We start from the raw sequence: 17419 nt of genomic DNA on the forward strand, positions 1-17419 counted from the left end.
TGCCTTTTCTTTTTTTAGGGGTGGGTGAGATGGACAGGGAGCACATTCAAACAGTGTAAGAGTGACTCCCTCCGTAACTTAACGTTTTATCTTTTCCTCACTTTTCAGACCCACCTGGTCCACCTGCAAATCCAAGAGTGACTGATACTACAAAGACAAGTGCATCTTTAGCCTGGGGCAAGCCTCACTATGATGGTGGTCTTGAAATCACTGGCTATATAGTAGAGCATCAAAAGGAAGGAGAAGAAGAATGGGTAAAAGACACGACAGGGACTGCTTTAAGAATCACTCAGTTTGTTGTGGCTCATCTGCAGACAGGAGCCAAATACAATTTCAGAATCTCTGCCATGAATGCTGCAGGTGTCGGTGAACCAGCAATAATTCCAAGTGTGGAAATCAAAGACCGAGAAGAGAGTCCTGACTTTGAATTAGATGCTGAGCTAAGAAGAACACTTGTTGTTAGAGCTGGTTTAACTATTCGGATTTTTGTGCCAATTAAAGGCCGTCCGACTCCAGAAGTTACATGGACAAAAGATGATGTTTCACTCAAAGGACGTGCCAGTATTGAAAATACAGACTCTTTTACGCTCTTGATTGTCACAGAGTGCACCAGATATGATGCAGGAAAATATGTAATGACTCTCGAAAATGCTGCTGGTAAGAAGACTGGCTTTGTAAATGTAAAAGTCTTGGATACACCAGGTCCACCAATAAACCTTAAGCCTAGAGAAATAACCAAAGACAGCATCACCCTGCAATGGGATATGCCTCTGATAGATGGTGGTTCGCGTATAACAAACTATATTGTCGAGAAACGTGAATCAACTCGGAAAGCATATTCAACAGTCACAACCAACTGCCAGAAGTGTTCCTTCAGGATTCCTAATTTGGCTGAGGGATGTGAATACTATTTCAGAGTGCTGGCTGAAAATGAATATGGTATTGGTGAACCAGCTGAAACTGCAGAACCAGTAAGAGCTTCTGAGGCACCATCCCCACCTGAGAGCCTTAATATTATGGATGTAACACGGAACTCAGTTAGCCTGGCTTGGCCAAAACCTGAACATGATGGTGGCAGCAAGATCACTGGGTATGTAATTGAAGCACAGAGAAAAGGAACCAACCAGTGGGCGCACATCACCACTGTAAAAGCACTGGACTGTGTCGTAAAGAACCTGACTGAAAATGAAGAGTATACTTTCCAGGTTATGGCAGTTAACAGTGCTGGAAGAAGTGCCCCAAGAGAAAGCAGGCCAGTTATTATCAAGGAGCAAACAATGCTACCAGAGTTTGACCTCCGTGGTATCTACCAGAAAACAGTCATTGCCAAAGCTGGCGACAATATCAAGATTGAAATCCCTGTGCTTGGTCGTCCAAGGCCTACTGTGACTTGGAAGAAAGAAGACCAGATACTTAAGCAAACACAAAGGGTAAATTATGAAAATACTGCAACTGCAACCATACTAACCATCAATGAATGTAAACGAAGTGATAGTGGTCAATATCCACTGTCAGCTAAAAATATTGTTGGAGAAGTTAGTGAAGTAATCACAGTTCACGTTCATGACATACCTGGACCTCCTACTGGACCAATCAAATTTGATGAAATTTCATCTGACTTTCTAACATTCTCATGGGAGCCTCCTTTGAATGATGGTGGTGTACCAATAAGTAACTATGTTGTAGAAATGCGTCAAACTGACAGTACTACATGGACTGAATTGGCAACCACAGTGATACGTACTACATTTAAAGCCACTCGTCTTACTACTGGAGTTGAGTATCAGTTTCGTGTTAAAGCTCAAAACAGATATGGAATTGGTCCAGCCATTACTTCAGAGTCTGTAGTTGCCAACTACCCATTTAAGGTACCTGGTCCTCCTGGCACTCCTCAGGTGATTGCAGTCACCAAAGAAACCATGACCATTAGCTGGAATGAGCCAGTTACTGATGGTGGAAGCCCAATTCTGGGATATCATGTTGAAAGAAAAGAACGAAATAGCATTCTTTGGCAGACTGTAAGTAAAGTGCTGGTATCAGGCAATATCTTTAAATCAACTGGACTTACTGATGGCATTGCATATGAATTCCGTGTTATAGCAGAAAATCTGGCTGGGAAGAGTAAGCCAAGCAAGCCATCTGAGCCTGTGTTTGCCCTAGACCCAATAGACCCACCTGGTAAGCCGATACCTCTGAACATTACAAGACATGCAGTTACACTGAAGTGGACTAAACCAGAATATAATGGGGGTTTTAAGATAACTGGCTACACTGTTGAAAAAAGAGACCTTCCTAATGGCCGTTGGCTGAAGGCTAATTTCAGCAATATACTAGAGACTGAATTCACTGTAAGTGGTTTGACAGAAGATGCTGCCTATGAATTCCGTGTGATTGCTAGGAATGCTGGTGGGGCTGTTAGTCAGCCCTCTGAGCCATCAGATGCAATAACTTGTAGAGATGATATTGAAGCACCAAGGATAAGGGTGGATGCTAGATACAAAGACACCTTAGTGCTGAAAGCAGGTGAAGTTTTCAGACTTGAGGCTGATGTTTCAGGTCGGCCTCCACCAACTATGACATGGACAAAAGGAGAAAAAGAACTTGAAGACACAGCAAAATTAGAAATAAAAATAGCAGATTTCTCTACTGTTCTTACCAATAAAGATTCTTCAAGAAGAGATGGCGGTGCCTATACACTTACTGCAACAAATCCTGGTGGCTTTGCCAAGCATATCTTCAATGTTAAAGTTCTTGATAGGCCTGGTCCTCCAGAAGGGCCTTTGGCTGTGTCTGAAGTCACTGCAGAAAAATGTGTGCTGTCATGGCTACCTCCACTGGATGATGGAGGAGCAAAGATTGACCATTATGTGGTTGAAAAACGTGAAACCAGTAGATTGGCATGGACAGCTGTAGCCACAGAAGTTCCATTAACTAAACTGAAGGTTACTAAGCTGTTGAAGGGCAATGAGTACGTGTTCCGTGTTATGGCTGTTAACAAATATGGAGTTGGTGAGCCTCTGGAATCAGAACCTATTCTTGCAGTAAATCCATATGTGCCACCTGATCCACCTAAAACACCTGAAGTTACAGCAATTACAAAAGATTCTATGGTTGTTTGTTGGGGCCATCCTGATTCTGATGGTGGGAGCCCAATAACTAACTACATTGTGGAACGTCGAGACAGGGCTGGTCTACGGTGGGTGAAATGTAACAAACGGGTTGTTACTGACTTACGTTATAAAGTGTCTGGCCTGACAGAAGGCCATGAATATGAATACAGAGTCATGGCTGAAAATGCTGCTGGAGTCAGTGAGCCAAGCCCAACCAGTCCATTCTATAAAGCTTGTGATACTGTATTTAAGCCTGGTCCCCCAGGTAATCCTCGTGTTTTGGATAGCAGCAAGTCCTCAATTACAATAGCATGGAACAAACCTATATATGATGGTGGTTCAGAGATCACAGGTTACATGGTTGAGATTGCACTACCTGAAGAAGACGAGTGGAAGATTGTAACTCCACCAGTAGGTCTGAAGGCCACTTCTTTTACCATCACTGACCTGAAAGAAAATCAAGAGTATAAAATACGGATATATGCTATGAACTCTGAGGGTCTTGGAGAACCTGCTCTTGTTCCTGGGACTCCAAAAGCTGAAGAAAGAATGCTACCTCCAGAGATTGAACTTGATGCAGAACTACGTAAAGTTGTCACTATTAGAGCCTGCTGTACTCTAAGGCTCTTTGTCCCAATTAAAGGAAGACCAGCACCTGAAGTAAAATGGACAAGAGAACATGGGGAATCTTTAGATAGAGCAAGCATTGAATCAACAAGCTCTTATACTCTACTTATTGTTGAAAATGTAAATAGATTTGATAGTGGCAAATACATACTGACCATCGAAAACAGCTCAGGTAGTAAGTCAGCATTTGTGAATGTCAGAGTTCTTGATACCCCAGGGGCACCTCAAGATTTGAAAATAAAAGAAGTTACAAAATCATCAGTTACACTCACGTGGGAGCCTCCTCTCATAGATGGTGGCTCTAAAATAAAAAATTACATTGTTGAAAAGCGTGAATCAACAAGAAAAGCTTATTCAACTGTTAATGCCAATTGCCACAAGACCAGCTGGAAAGTCGATTCACTGCAAGAAGGCTGCAACTACTACTTCAGAGTCCTGGCTGAAAATGAGTATGGAATAGGCCTTCCAGTTGAAACTTCAGAATCAGTAAAAGTATCAGAAAGACCTCTTCCACCAGGGAAAATAACTTTGTTGGATGTGACAAGGAATAGTGTATCCTTATCTTGGGAAAAACCTGAACATGATGGTGGTAGCAGAATTCTAGGCTACATTGTAGAAATGCAAAGCAAAGGCAGTGAAAAGTGGTCAACTTGTGCTACAGTAAAAGTTACTGAAGCCACTATCACAGGACTAATCCAAGGTGAAGAATACACCTTCCGTGTTTCAGCTCAGAATGAGAAAGGTATCAGTGATCCTCGCCAGCTGGGTATACCAGTTGTTGCAAAAGATCTTGTGATTCCACCAGCTTTCAAACTACTATTTACCACTTTCAGTGTTCTAGCAGGGGAGGACTTAAAGGTTGATGTTCCTTTTGTTGGTCGACCCAAACCAGCAGTGTTTTGGCATAAAGATAATGTGGCATTGAAGCAGACTACAAGAGTAAATGCAGAAAGTTCAGAAAATAACACAGTGTTAACAATAAAAGAAGCATGCAGAGAAGATGTGGGGACATATTTAGTTAAACTTACAAACTCTGCAGGTGAAGCAACTGAGACCCTAAATATTGTTGTCCTTGACAAACCAGGACCTCCAACTGGACCAGTAAAAGCAGATGAAGTAACAGCAGATAGTATTACCATTTCCTGGGAACCACCAAAGTATGATGGTGGTAGCTCTATCAATAATTACATTGTAGAAAAAAGAGACACTTCCACCACCACTTGGCAGATTGTGTCAGCTACTGTTGCAAGAACAACTATAAAAGCATGTCGATTAAAGACTGGCTGTGAATATCAGTTCAGAATTGCAGCTGAGAACAGGTACGGGAAGAGTACCTATCTCACTTCAGAGCCAATCATAGCCCAATACCCATTCAAAGTTCCTGGTCCACCTGGAACACCTTTTGTAACAAACGTCTCAAAAGACAGCATGGTGGTACAATGGCATGAACCAGTCAATGATGGTGGTAGCAAGATCATTGGGTATCACTTGGAGCGCAAAGAAAGAAACAGCATTCTGTGGGCTAAACTGAACAAAACACCTATTCCAGATACCAAATTTAAGACAACTGGCCTTGAGGAAGGTCTTGAATATGAGTTCAGAGTCTATGCAGAAAACATAGTGGGCATTGGAAAGGCAAGTAGGGCATCTGAATGTTATACTGCACATGACCCATGTGACCCTCCAGGTCGTCCAGAACCTATAATTGTCACAAGAAGCTCAGTAACACTTCAGTGGAAGAAACCTGTATATGATGGTGGAAGTAAGATTACAGGCTATGTTGTTGAGAAGAAGGAGCTACCTGATGGTCGTTGGATGAAAGCAAGCTTTACTAATGTCATTGATACCCAGTTTGAAGTAACTGGTCTAGTTGAAAACCAGAGGTATGAGTTCCGTGTTATAGCACGAAATGCTGCAGGTGTTTTCAGTGAACCATCTGAGAGCTCAGGGGCAATTACAGCAAGAGATGAAGTAGAACCACCTCATATAAGTATGGATCCAAAATACAAAGACACTATTGTAGTGCATGCTGGTGAGTCATTCAAGCTTGACGCTGATATTCATGGCAAACCAATACCTTCCATTCAGTGGTTCAAAGGCGATCGTGAGCTGACAAACACAGCTCGGATGGAAATAAAAAGTACTGATTTTGCAACAAGCCTTAGTGTGAAGGAGGCTATTAGAGTTGACAGTGGTCAGTATGTACTACTGGCAAAGAATGTTGCAGGTGAAAAGAAAGTTCCTGTTAATGTCAAAGTTCTTGATAGACCTGGACCACCAGAAGGACCTGTTGAGATTACAGGTGTTACTGCTGAAAAATGCATGCTGTCATGGAAACCTCCACTACAAGATGGCGGTAGTGATATTTCACACTATGTTGTAGAAAAAAGGGAAACCAGTCGCTTGGTGTGGACGGTCGTTGATTCAAATGTGCAAACCCTAAATTGCAAAGTTACAAAACTTTTAGAAGGAAATGAATATGTTTTCCGCGTCATGGCAGTAAATAAATACGGCGTTGGTGAACCTCTTGAATCTGAACCAGTACTCGCAAAGAACCCGTTTGTAGTGCCACTTCCACCAAAGGCACCAGAAGTCACAGCCATTACCAAGGATTCTATGATTGTTGTATGGGAAAGGCCAGCCTCAGATGGCGGTAGTGAAATCATAGGCTACGTCCTTGAAAAACGAGATAAGGAAGGTATTCGCTGGACAAGATGTAACAAACGCTTGATAAGTGAACTGCGATACAGAGTGACTGGGCTTATAGAAAATCATGATTACGAGTACAGAGTTTCAGCTGAAAATGCTGCTGGTCTTAGTGAACCAAGCCCACCTTCCACTTACTACAAAGCATGTGATCCTATTTACAAGCCAGGTCCACCCAATAATCCTAAAGTTGTGGATGTTACAAGATCCTCAGTCTTCCTTTCATGGGGTAAACCTATCTATGATGGTGGCTCTGAAATTCAGGGATACATTGTGGAAAAATGTGATGTAAGTGACGGCGAGTGGGCAATTTGTACCCCTCCAACTGGAATTAAGAATACTCACATGGAAGTAGAAAAATTAGTGGAAAAACATGAGTACAAATTTCGCATCTGTGCAGTTAATAAAGCAGGAGTTGGAGAGCACGCAGATGTTCCTGGTTCTGTTATTGTGGAAGAAAAGATGGAAGCACCAGACCTTGACCTTGACATGGAATTAAGGAAGATTGTAAATGTGAGAGCAGGAGGTTCCTTAAGACTGTTTGTTCCCATCAGAGGTCGTCCAACACCTGAAGTAAAATGGGGTAAAATGGATGGTGAGATCAGAGAGGCAGCTATTATTGATACCACTAGCAGCTTTACTTCCCTTGTTCTAGACAATGTTAACAGATTTGATACTGGAAAGTATACTCTGACTTTAGAAAACATCGGTGGAACAAAGTCTGCCTTTGTCAGTGTAAGAGTACTGGATACCCCAAGTGCACCTGTTAATATAAAAATCAGAGAGATCACTAAAGACTCTGTTTCACTTTCATGGGAGCCTCCTCTCTTGGACGGTGGAGCAAAAATAAAGAATTACATTATTGAAAAACGTGAAGCAACAAGAAAGGCATATGCAGCTGTTGTAACAAACTGCCACAAGACTTCATGGAAAGTAGATCAACTTCAGGAGGGATGCTATTACTTCTTTAGAATCTCTGCTGAGAATGAATACGGAATTGGCCTCCCTGCAGAAACCAGTGACCCAATTAAAGTTGCTGAAGTTCCACAGCCTCCTGGGAAAATAACAGTGGATGATGTCACAAGAAACAGTGTCTCGTTAAGCTGGGCAAAACCGGAACATGATGGTGGCAGCAAAATCATACAATACATTGTTGAAATGCAAGCAAAGGGTAGTGAGAAGTGGTCAGAGTGTGCTCGTGTAAAAACGCTTGAAGCAGTTATTACTAACCTAACTCAAGGGGAAGAATATCTTTTCAGAGTAATGGCTGTAAATGAAAAGGGTAAGAGTGATCCTAGAGCACTTGCAGTTCCAATAGTTGCCAAAGACCTGGTAATTGAACCTGATATAAGACCTGCTTTCCACAGTTATAGTATCCAAGTGGGACAAGATCTGAAAGTAGAAGTACCAGTTGCAGGTCGACCTAAACCAACTGTTACCTGGGTAAAAGATGGTCAACCCTTAAGGCAGACGACAAGAGTCAATGTGAGCGATTTGACTGATGTCACTATATTGAATATTAAAGAAAGTAGCAAAGAGGACAGTGGCAACTATGAAATCACTGTGGCTAATGTTGTTGGGCAAAAGTCTGCCTCTATTGAAGTTATAACTCTAGACAAACCTGACCCTCCGGTAGGACCTGTGAAGTTTGATGAAATAAGTGCAGAAAGTATTACCCTATCGTGGAATCCCCCAGCATACACAGGTGGCTGCCAAATCACCAATTATGTTGTACACAAGAGAGATACAACAACCACTATATGGGAAACAGTTTCAGCTACTGTTGCAAGAACTACACTGAAGGTGACTAAACTGAAAACTGGTTCAGAATATCAGTTCAGAATATTTGCTGAGAACAGGTATGGGCAGAGCTTTGCACTGGAATCTGCACCAGTTGTAGCACAGTACCCGTACAAGGAACCAGGGCCTCCTGGCACACCATTTGTGACAACGATTACAAAAGACTCCATGGTCGTACAGTGGCATGAACCAATAAATGATGGTGGCAGTAGAGTGTTGGGCTACCATCTTGAGAGAAAGGAGAAAAACAGCATTTTATGGGGTAAAGTGAACAAGACTATTATTCAGGACACCAGTTTTAAGACAACTAACCTTGAAGAAGGAATTGAATATGAGTTTCGTGTTTCTGCAGAAAATATTGTTGGTGTGGGCAAAACCAGTAAAGTTTCTGAGTGCTATATAGCTCGCGACCCATGTGATCCTCCAGGTCGCCCAGAAGCTATAATAATAAAAAGAAGCTCTATTACTCTACAGTGGACCAAACCAGAATATGATGGTGGAAGTAAGATTACTGGTTATATTGTAGAGAAACGTGACTTACCAGATGGTCGCTGGATGAAAGCTAGCTTCACAAATATCATTGAAACTCAGTTCACTGTAACAGGGCTTACTGAAGACCAAAGATACGAATTTAGAGTAATTGCAAAGAATGCTGCAGGTACATTAAGCAAACCTTCTGACAGTACAGGACCAATAACAGCAAGGGATGAAGTTGAACTTCCACGAATTTCAATGGATCCAAAGTACAAAGACACAATTGTTGTTAATGCTGGTGAGACATTCAGACTTGAGGCTGATGTTCATGGAAAGCCACTGCCAACCATTAAGTGGTACAAAGGAGATAAAGAGCTTGAGGAAACTGCCAGATATGAAATAAAGAACACAGATTTTAGTGCATTAATAATTGTAAAAGATGCTATTAGAGTTGATGGTGGACAGTACATTTTAGAAGCCTCTAATGTTGCAGGAACAAAGACATTACCAGTAAACGTAAAAGTTCTGGACAGGCCAGGACCTCCAGAAGGTCCAGTCCAAGTGACAGGAGTTACAGCTGAAAAATGTTCATTGGCATGGGCTCCTCCTCTTCATGATGGTGGCAGTGATATTTCTCATTACATTGTAGAGAAGAGAGAAACTAGTCGCCTAGCATGGACTGTTGTTGCTTCAGAGGTTTTACCTACAATGCTGAAAGTAACAAAACTCTTGGAAGGAAATGAATATGTTTTCCGTATTATGGCAGTTAACAAATATGGGGTTGGTGAGCCATTAGAATCTGTGCCAGTAATGATGAAAAATCCATTTGTGGTTCCTGGACCACCAAAGGCCTTGGAAATTACCAACATCACAAAGGATTCTATGACTGTCTGCTGGAGCCGGCCAGATAGTGATGGAGGTAGTGAAATCATAGGTTACATTGTAGAAAAGAGAGACCGAGCAGGCATCAGATGGGTAAAATGCAATAAACGGCGAATTACAGATTTGCGATTACGAGTTACAGGATTAACAGAGGATCATGAATATGAATTCAGAGTTTCTGCTGAAAATGCTGCTGGAGTGGGTGAACCAAGCCAAGTTTCTCCTTACTTTAAAGCTTGTGACCCCATGTTCAAGCCTGGCCCACCTACAAACGCCCATGTCGTGGATACCACCAAAAGTTCAGTTACACTTGGCTGGAGTAAACCTATTTATGATGGGGGTTGTGAAATCCAGGGATACCTTGTAGAAATCTGTAAAGCAGATGAAGATGAATGGTCACTTGTTACTCCACAGACAGGTGTACGTGCCACTCGATTTGAAATCAAAAAGCTTACTGAACATCAAGAATATAAACTACGAGTGTGTGCCCTCAACAAGGTTGGTGTAGGAGAGGCTGCATCAGTTCCTGGTACTGTTAAACCAGAAGACAAACTTGAAGCTCCAGAACTTGATATTGATTCAGAACTAAGGAAAGGGATAGTGGTTAGAGCTGGTGGGTCTGCTAGGATTCACATACCATTCAGGGGACGACCAACACCTGACATCACGTGGTCTCGAGAAGAAGGTGAATTTACAGAAAAAGTTCAGATTGATAAAGGCATAAACTACACACAACTTTCAATTGACAACTGTGATAGAAATGATGCTGGCAAGTACATTCTTAAGTTAGAGAACAGCAGTGGTTCTAAATCAGCATTTGTTACAGTAAAAGTCTTGGACACACCAGGACCACCACAAAACTTAGTGGTAAAGGATATAAAGAAGGATTCTGCTGTATTATCTTGGGAACCACCCATTATCGATGGTGGTGCAAAGGTAAAGAACTATGTAATAGACAAGCGTGAGTCAACAAGGAAGGCATTTGCAAATGTAAGTGCTAAGTGTGGCAAGACAAGTTTTAAAGTTGAAAACCTTACAGAAGGAGCAATTTATTACTTTAGAGTTATGGCTGAAAATGAATTTGGAATTGGTGTTCCAGCTGAAACCACGGATGCTGTCAAAGCCTCCGAGCCACCTCTGCCTCCTGGGAAAGTAACACTCACTGATGTGACTCAGAGAAGTGCATCACTTACATGGGAAAAACCTGAACATGATGGAGGTAGCAGAATTTTGGGATACATTGTTGAAATGCTGTCTAAAGGAACAGAAAAATGGAGTGTTGTTAGTGAGACCAAAACATGCAATGCAGTTGTGTCTGGTTTAAGTCCAGGACAGGAATATCAATTTCGTGTGATTGCCTACAATGAAAAAGGCAAAAGTGATCCCAGAGCACTTGGAATTCCTGTGATAGCTAAAGACTTGACAATTGAGCCAAGTTTCAAACTGATGTTTAATACATACAGTGTACAGGCTGGAGAAGATCTGAAGGTAGAAGTACCATTTATAGGTAGACCCAAACCTACTATTACTTGGACAAAAGATGAGCAGCCACTGAAACAGACAACCAGAATACATATTCAGGATACATCAACATCAACTATCTTACATATTAAAGAAAGCAACAAGGAAGACTTTGGTAAATATACAGTAACAGCAACAAACACAGCAGGTACGGCAACAGAGCACCTGAGCATAATTGTACTGGAAAAGCCTGGTCCACCACGAGGACCTGTCCGCTTTGATGAAGTTAGCGCAGACTTTGTTGTTTTATCATGGGATCCACCTGATTATACTGGTGGCTGCCAGATAAGCAACTATATAGTAGAAAAACGTGACACAAGCACTACCACATGGAGCACTGTGTCAGCAACTGTTGCAAGAACAACTATCAAAGCAACAAAGCTTAAAACAGGTTCTGAATACCAGTTCAGGATTTCTGCTGAAAATAGATATGGGAAGAGCTCTCCTTTGGATTCTAAACCCATTGTTGTGCAATATCCCTACAAGGTGCCTGGGCCACCTGGAACCCCATTTGTAACAGCAGCTTCCAAGGACCATATGATTGTACAATGGCATGAACCAGTTAATGATGGAGGAAGCAAAGTTCTTGGCTACCATCTTGAACGTAAAGATAAGAACAGCATTCTTTGGACAAAACAGAACAAGTCTCTCATTGTAGACACCAAATATAAAACAGATGGCCTTGAAGAAGGTCTTGAATATGAGTTCAGAGTTTCTGCTGAAAACATTGTTGGCATTGGCAAAGTCAGCAAAGTATCAGAACTGTTTGTTGCCCGAGATCCTTGTGACCCACCTGGCCGCCCAGAGGCCATTGTTGTTACAAGAAATAATATCACACTGAAGTGGAAAAAACCAGAATATGATGGTGGAAGTAAAATAACTGGATATATTGTAGAAAAGAAAGAACTACCAGATGGTCGCTGGATGAAAGCCAGCTTTACAAATGTGTTGGAGACAGAATTTACAGTGAGTGGTCTTGTTGAAGACCAACGATATGAATTTAGAGTAATTGCAAGAAATGCAGCAGGTTCCTTGAGTGAACCATCTGAAAGTACAGGGCCCATTACTGCCAGAGATGAAATTGAAGCACCAGGGGCTTCACTGGATCCTAAATACAAAGATGTCATTGTTGTTCATGCTGGAGAAACATTTGTTCTTGAAGCTGATATCCATGGCAAACCTATTCCTGACATTACATGGTCAAAAGATGGTAAAGACCTTGAAGAAGCAACTGCAAGAATGGAAATAAAATCTACCATTCAGAAAACAACTCTTACTGTGAAAGACTGTATAAGAGTAGATGGAGGTCATTATACTCTTAACCTCAGAAATGTTGGTGGCACAAAATCTATACCAATCACTGTAAAAGTGCTTGACAGACCGGGACCTCCAGAAGGACCTTTGAAGGTTACAGGTGTCACTGCAGAAAAATGCTACTTGGCATGGGCTCCACCTTTACATGATGGTGGTTCTAGTATCTCACATTATATCATTGAGAAGAGAGAAACAAGCAGGCTTTCGTGGACACAAGTAGCAACAGACGTGCAGGCTCTTAACCACAAAGTAACCAGACTCCTTGCTGGCAACGAATACATTTTCCGTGTAATGGCAGTGAACAAGTATGGAACTGGAGAACCTTTGGAATCTGAGCCAATTGTGGCTCGTAATCCATACAAACCCCCTGGTCCTCCTTCAGCACCTGAAGTTTCAGCAATCACAAAAGATTCTATGGTGGTAACATGGGGTCGCCCAGAAGACAACGGGGGAGCTGAAATTGAAGGTTACATACTTGAAAAACGAGACAAAGATGGTATCCGGTGGACCAAATGCAATAAGAAAAGACTGACAGACTTGCGATTCAGAGTAACAGGTCTTACCGATGGGCATTTCTATGAATTTAGAGTTTCTGCTGAAAATGCTGCAGGGATAGGGGAACCCAGTGAGCCATCCATTTTCTATCGTGCTTGTGATGTATTATATCCACCAGGTCCGCCAAGCAATCCAAAGGTTACAGACACTTCCAGGTCATCAGTGTCCCTTGCCTGGAGTAAGCCCATTTACGATGGTGGTGCTCCAGTTAAGGGATATGTAGTAGAAGTAAAAGAAGCTGCTGCTGATGAATGGACTACCTGCACCCCACCAACAGGCCTACAAGCAAAACAGTTCACCGTAACAAAACTTAAAGAGAACCAGGAGTATAACTTCCGCATCTGTGCCATCAACTCAGAAGGAGTAGGAGAACCTGCTACTATACCTGGTACAGTCATAGCAGCGGACAAGATCGAACCTCCTGAAATTGAACTTGATGCAGATCTCAGAAAAGTAGTCACTGTACGTGCTAGTGGTACATTACGTCTGTTTGTCACCATCAAAGGAAGACCAGAACCTGAAGTTAAATGGGAGAAAGCAGAAGGAACAATTAGTGAGCGAGCCCAGATTGAAGTCACCAGTTCCTATACAATGCTGGTCATTGACAATGTGAATAGATTTGATAGTGGTAGATACAATCTTACTTTAGAGAACAACAGTGGCAAAAAATCAGCTTTTGTTAATGTCAGAGTGCTTGATACGCCTAGTGCACCTATAAACCTGACAATCAGAGAAGTGAAGAAAGATTTTGTAACATTAGCCTGGGAACCGCCACTTATTGATGGTGGAGCTAAAATTACCAACTATGTAGTTGAAAAGCGAGAAACCACAAGAAAGGCATATGCCACAATTACAAACAACTGCACTAAGAATTCCTTCAAAATTACTCAACTACAAGAAGGATGTAGTTATTACTTCCGTGTTCTAGCTGTAAATGAATATGGGGTTGGCTTACCAGCAGAAACACCTGACCCAATTAAGGTTTCTGAACCACCTTCTCCACCTGCAAAGGTCGTTCTTGTTGATGTGACTCGCAACTCTGCTTCAATTAAATGGGAGAAGCCAGAGAGCGATGGTGGCAGTAAAATTACTGGTTACATAGTAGAAATGCAAACTAAAGGAAGTATAAAATGGAGTACATGTACAGAGGTGAAAACATTAGAAGCAACGATAACAGGCTTAAGTATGGGAGAAGAGTACAGTTTCAGAGTGATTGCTGTTAATGAAAAAGGAAAAAGTGATCCAAGAGAACTTGGTGTCCCAGTCATTGCAAAAGATATTGAAATCCTGCCATCTGCTGAGCTCCTTTTCAACACATTCACTGTGAAAGCTGGAGATGATCTTAAGATTGATGTGCCATTCAGAGGGCGACCTCTTCCAACCATTAGCTGGAAGAAGGATGGGAATCCCTTAAAAGAGACAACCAGGGTAAATGTTCAGACATCAAAGACTTTAACTTCACTGTCCATCAAGGAAGCTTCAAATGAAGATATGGGACATTATGAATTACATCTTTCAAATACTGCTGGATCAACAACAGCTTCTTTAACTGTAGTTGTCCTTGACAGACCAGGACCACCAACGGATGTGCATATTGATGAAGTTAGTGCTGACAGTGTAACTCTGTCTTGGAAACCTCCAGTGTATGATGGTGGGTGCCATATTAGCAATTACATTGTGGAGAAGCGAGAAACTACCACAACAACATGGGATGTAGTATCTGCAGCAGTTGCAAGAACATCAATTAAAGTATCTCGACTCACCACTGGCTCTGAATATCAGTTCCGTATTTGTGCAGAAAACCGCTATGGGAAAAGCACTTACACTAATTCTCCTTCTGTTGTGGCAGAGTATCCATTTAAGCCTCCGGGACCACCTGGAACTCCTCATGTGGCACATGCAACTAAAGCTTTCATGATTGTAACTTGGCAGATACCAGTTAATGATGGAGGTAGCAGAGTACTAGGATATCACTTGGAGCGTAAAGAAAGAAGCAGCATTCTTTGGACAAAAGTCAACAAGAGCCTTATACCTGATACACAAATGAAAGTTACAGGTCTTGATGAAGGACTTATGTATGAATATCGTGTGTATGCTGAAAACATTGCTGGAATAGGCAAATGCAGTAAGTCATGTGAACCAGTTGCTGCAAGAGATCCATGTGATCCTCCTGGTCAACCAGAAGTTACTAATATTACAAGAACATGTGTCTCACTGAAATGGACTAAACCAGAATATGATGGTGGAGCTAAAGTAACAGGATATATTATTGAACGCAGAGAGATGCCAGATGGTCGTTGGCTAAAGTGTAATTTTACTAATGTGCAAGAAACATACTTTGACGTAGGTGGACTTACAGAAGACCAGCGATATGAATTCCGTGTGATTGCAAAGAATGCTGCTGGACTCTTCAGTCAGCCATCTGAATCAACTGGACCTGTGACTGTAAAAGATGATGTGGAGGCTCCAAGAATTATGATGGATGCCAAATTCAGGGATGTTGTAGTTGTGAAAGCTGGAGAAGTGTTTAAAGTCAATGCTGATATTGCAGGACGGCCAATACCAGTGATTTCATGGACAAAGGATGGCAAGGAGCTTGAAGGAAAAGCTAGAGTTGAAATAGATTCAACAGATCACACTACTGCAATAACCATTAAGGACTGTATCCGAGGTGATTCAGGACAGTATGTACTAACATTACAAAATGTTGCAGGAACAAAATCTTTGGCAATTAATTGCAAAGTACTTGATAGACCTGGCCCACCTGCAGGCCCCTTAGAAATAAATGGCCTTACTGCTGAAAAGTGCCATTTGTCATGGGGACCCCCTCAAGAAAATGGCGGTGCAGATATTGATTACTATATTATAGAAAAACGTGAGACCAGCAGAATTGCATGGACACTTTGTGAAGGAGAGCTTAGAACAACATCCTGTAAAGTGACAAAACTGCTGAAGGGTAACGAGTATATTTTCAGAGTGATGGGAGTTAACAAATATGGTGTTGGCGAGCCTCTAGAAAGCATTGCTGTCAAAGCCCTAGACCCATTTACAGTTCCAAGTCCACCTACATCTTTAGAAATCACCAGTGTGAGCAAAGATTCGATAACTCTGTGCTGGGCAAGACCTGAGTCCGATGGAGGCAATGAGATCTCTGGCTATGTAATTGAAAGACGTGAGAAAACTAGCCTAAGGTGGATTCGTGTAAACAAAAAGCCAGTTTATGATTTAAGAGTGAAATCATCTGGTCTCCGTGAAGGATGTGAATATGAATTCCGGGTTTATGCAGAAAATGCTGCTGGCCTCAGTCTTCCAAGTGAAACCACACCACTGATCCGGGCAGAAGATCCAATCTTCTTACCATGTCCTCCATCTAAACCTAAAATTATGGATTCTACGAGGTCAAATATCACAATTGGGTGGACAAAACCACTGTTTGATGGAGGTGCTCCAGTAACAGGATACACAGTTGAATACAAGAAAACTGATGAAACTGACTGGACAACTGCTATTCAGAACTTAAAAGGCACAGAATACACCATAACTGGATTAGTATCAGGCTCTGAGTATGTCTTTAGAGTGAAATCCATTAACAAAATTGGTGTCAGTGAACCAAGTGATGTCTCAGAACCTCAGGTGGCAAAAGAAAGAGAAGAAGAACCTGCCTTTGATATTGACAGTGAAATGCGAAAGACTTTAATTGTAAAGGCTGGTGGATCATTCACAATGACTGTTCCTTTCAGAGGCAAACCAGTCCCAAATGTAACGTGGAACAAGCCAGACACTGATCTCCGTACACGAGCAAGCATTGATACTTCAGATAATTGCACATCTCTTACTATTGAAAAAGCAACAAGAAATGATTCTGGAAAATACACATTAACGTTGCAGAACAACCTGAACACTGCTACCTTGACTTTAGTTGTCAAAGTTCTTGATACTCCTGGACCACCATCTAATATTGCAGCAAAAGATGTCACTAAAGAGTCTGCTGTGTTATCTTGGGATGTTCCTGAAAATGATGGTGGAGCACCTGTAAAGAACTATGTTATTGAAAAACGAGAAGCTAGCAAGAAAGCGTGGGTCACTGTGACAAACAATTGTCATCGCCTCTCCTACAAAGTGACTGGCTTGCAAGAAGGTGCCATTTACTACTTCCGGGTTTCTGGAGAAAACGAGTATGGTGTTGGAGTGCCTTCCGAGACCAAGGAGGGAACAAAAATAACAGGTGTGTTTTACTAAGAAAAATATTTGTTAATATTTAAAGTAATATGTGTTTTAAGATGTTTACTTCAAAAAAATATAAAAACTGTTAAATCTGTTTACAGAAAAATATAATTTTGTGGTAGGTATGTCTGTGGTTTGACAAATGAAAAAGACTTAAGTGATAAATTAATTTTAAATTTTGCTTGCATTTTACTTAAAATGTTTCT

General features: G+C 41.6%; 1 protein-coding gene across 1 annotated transcript in view; it reads left to right on the forward strand.

Annotated features, from left to right (window-relative positions):
* Positions 1 to 17419, forward strand: part of TTN (titin) — a 242473-nt gene that overhangs the window by 196534 nt on the left and 28520 nt on the right. Inside the window, 1 exon segment of the mRNA XM_075756546.1 lies at positions 109 to 17214. Coding sequence (XP_075612661.1) covers positions 109 to 17214 — 17106 coding nt within the window.

This window comes from Balearica regulorum, chromosome 6 (assembly GCF_011004875.1).
Source record: "Balearica regulorum gibbericeps isolate bBalReg1 chromosome 6, bBalReg1.pri, whole genome shotgun sequence".
NCBI lineage: Eukaryota > Metazoa > Chordata > Aves > Gruiformes > Gruidae > Balearica > Balearica regulorum.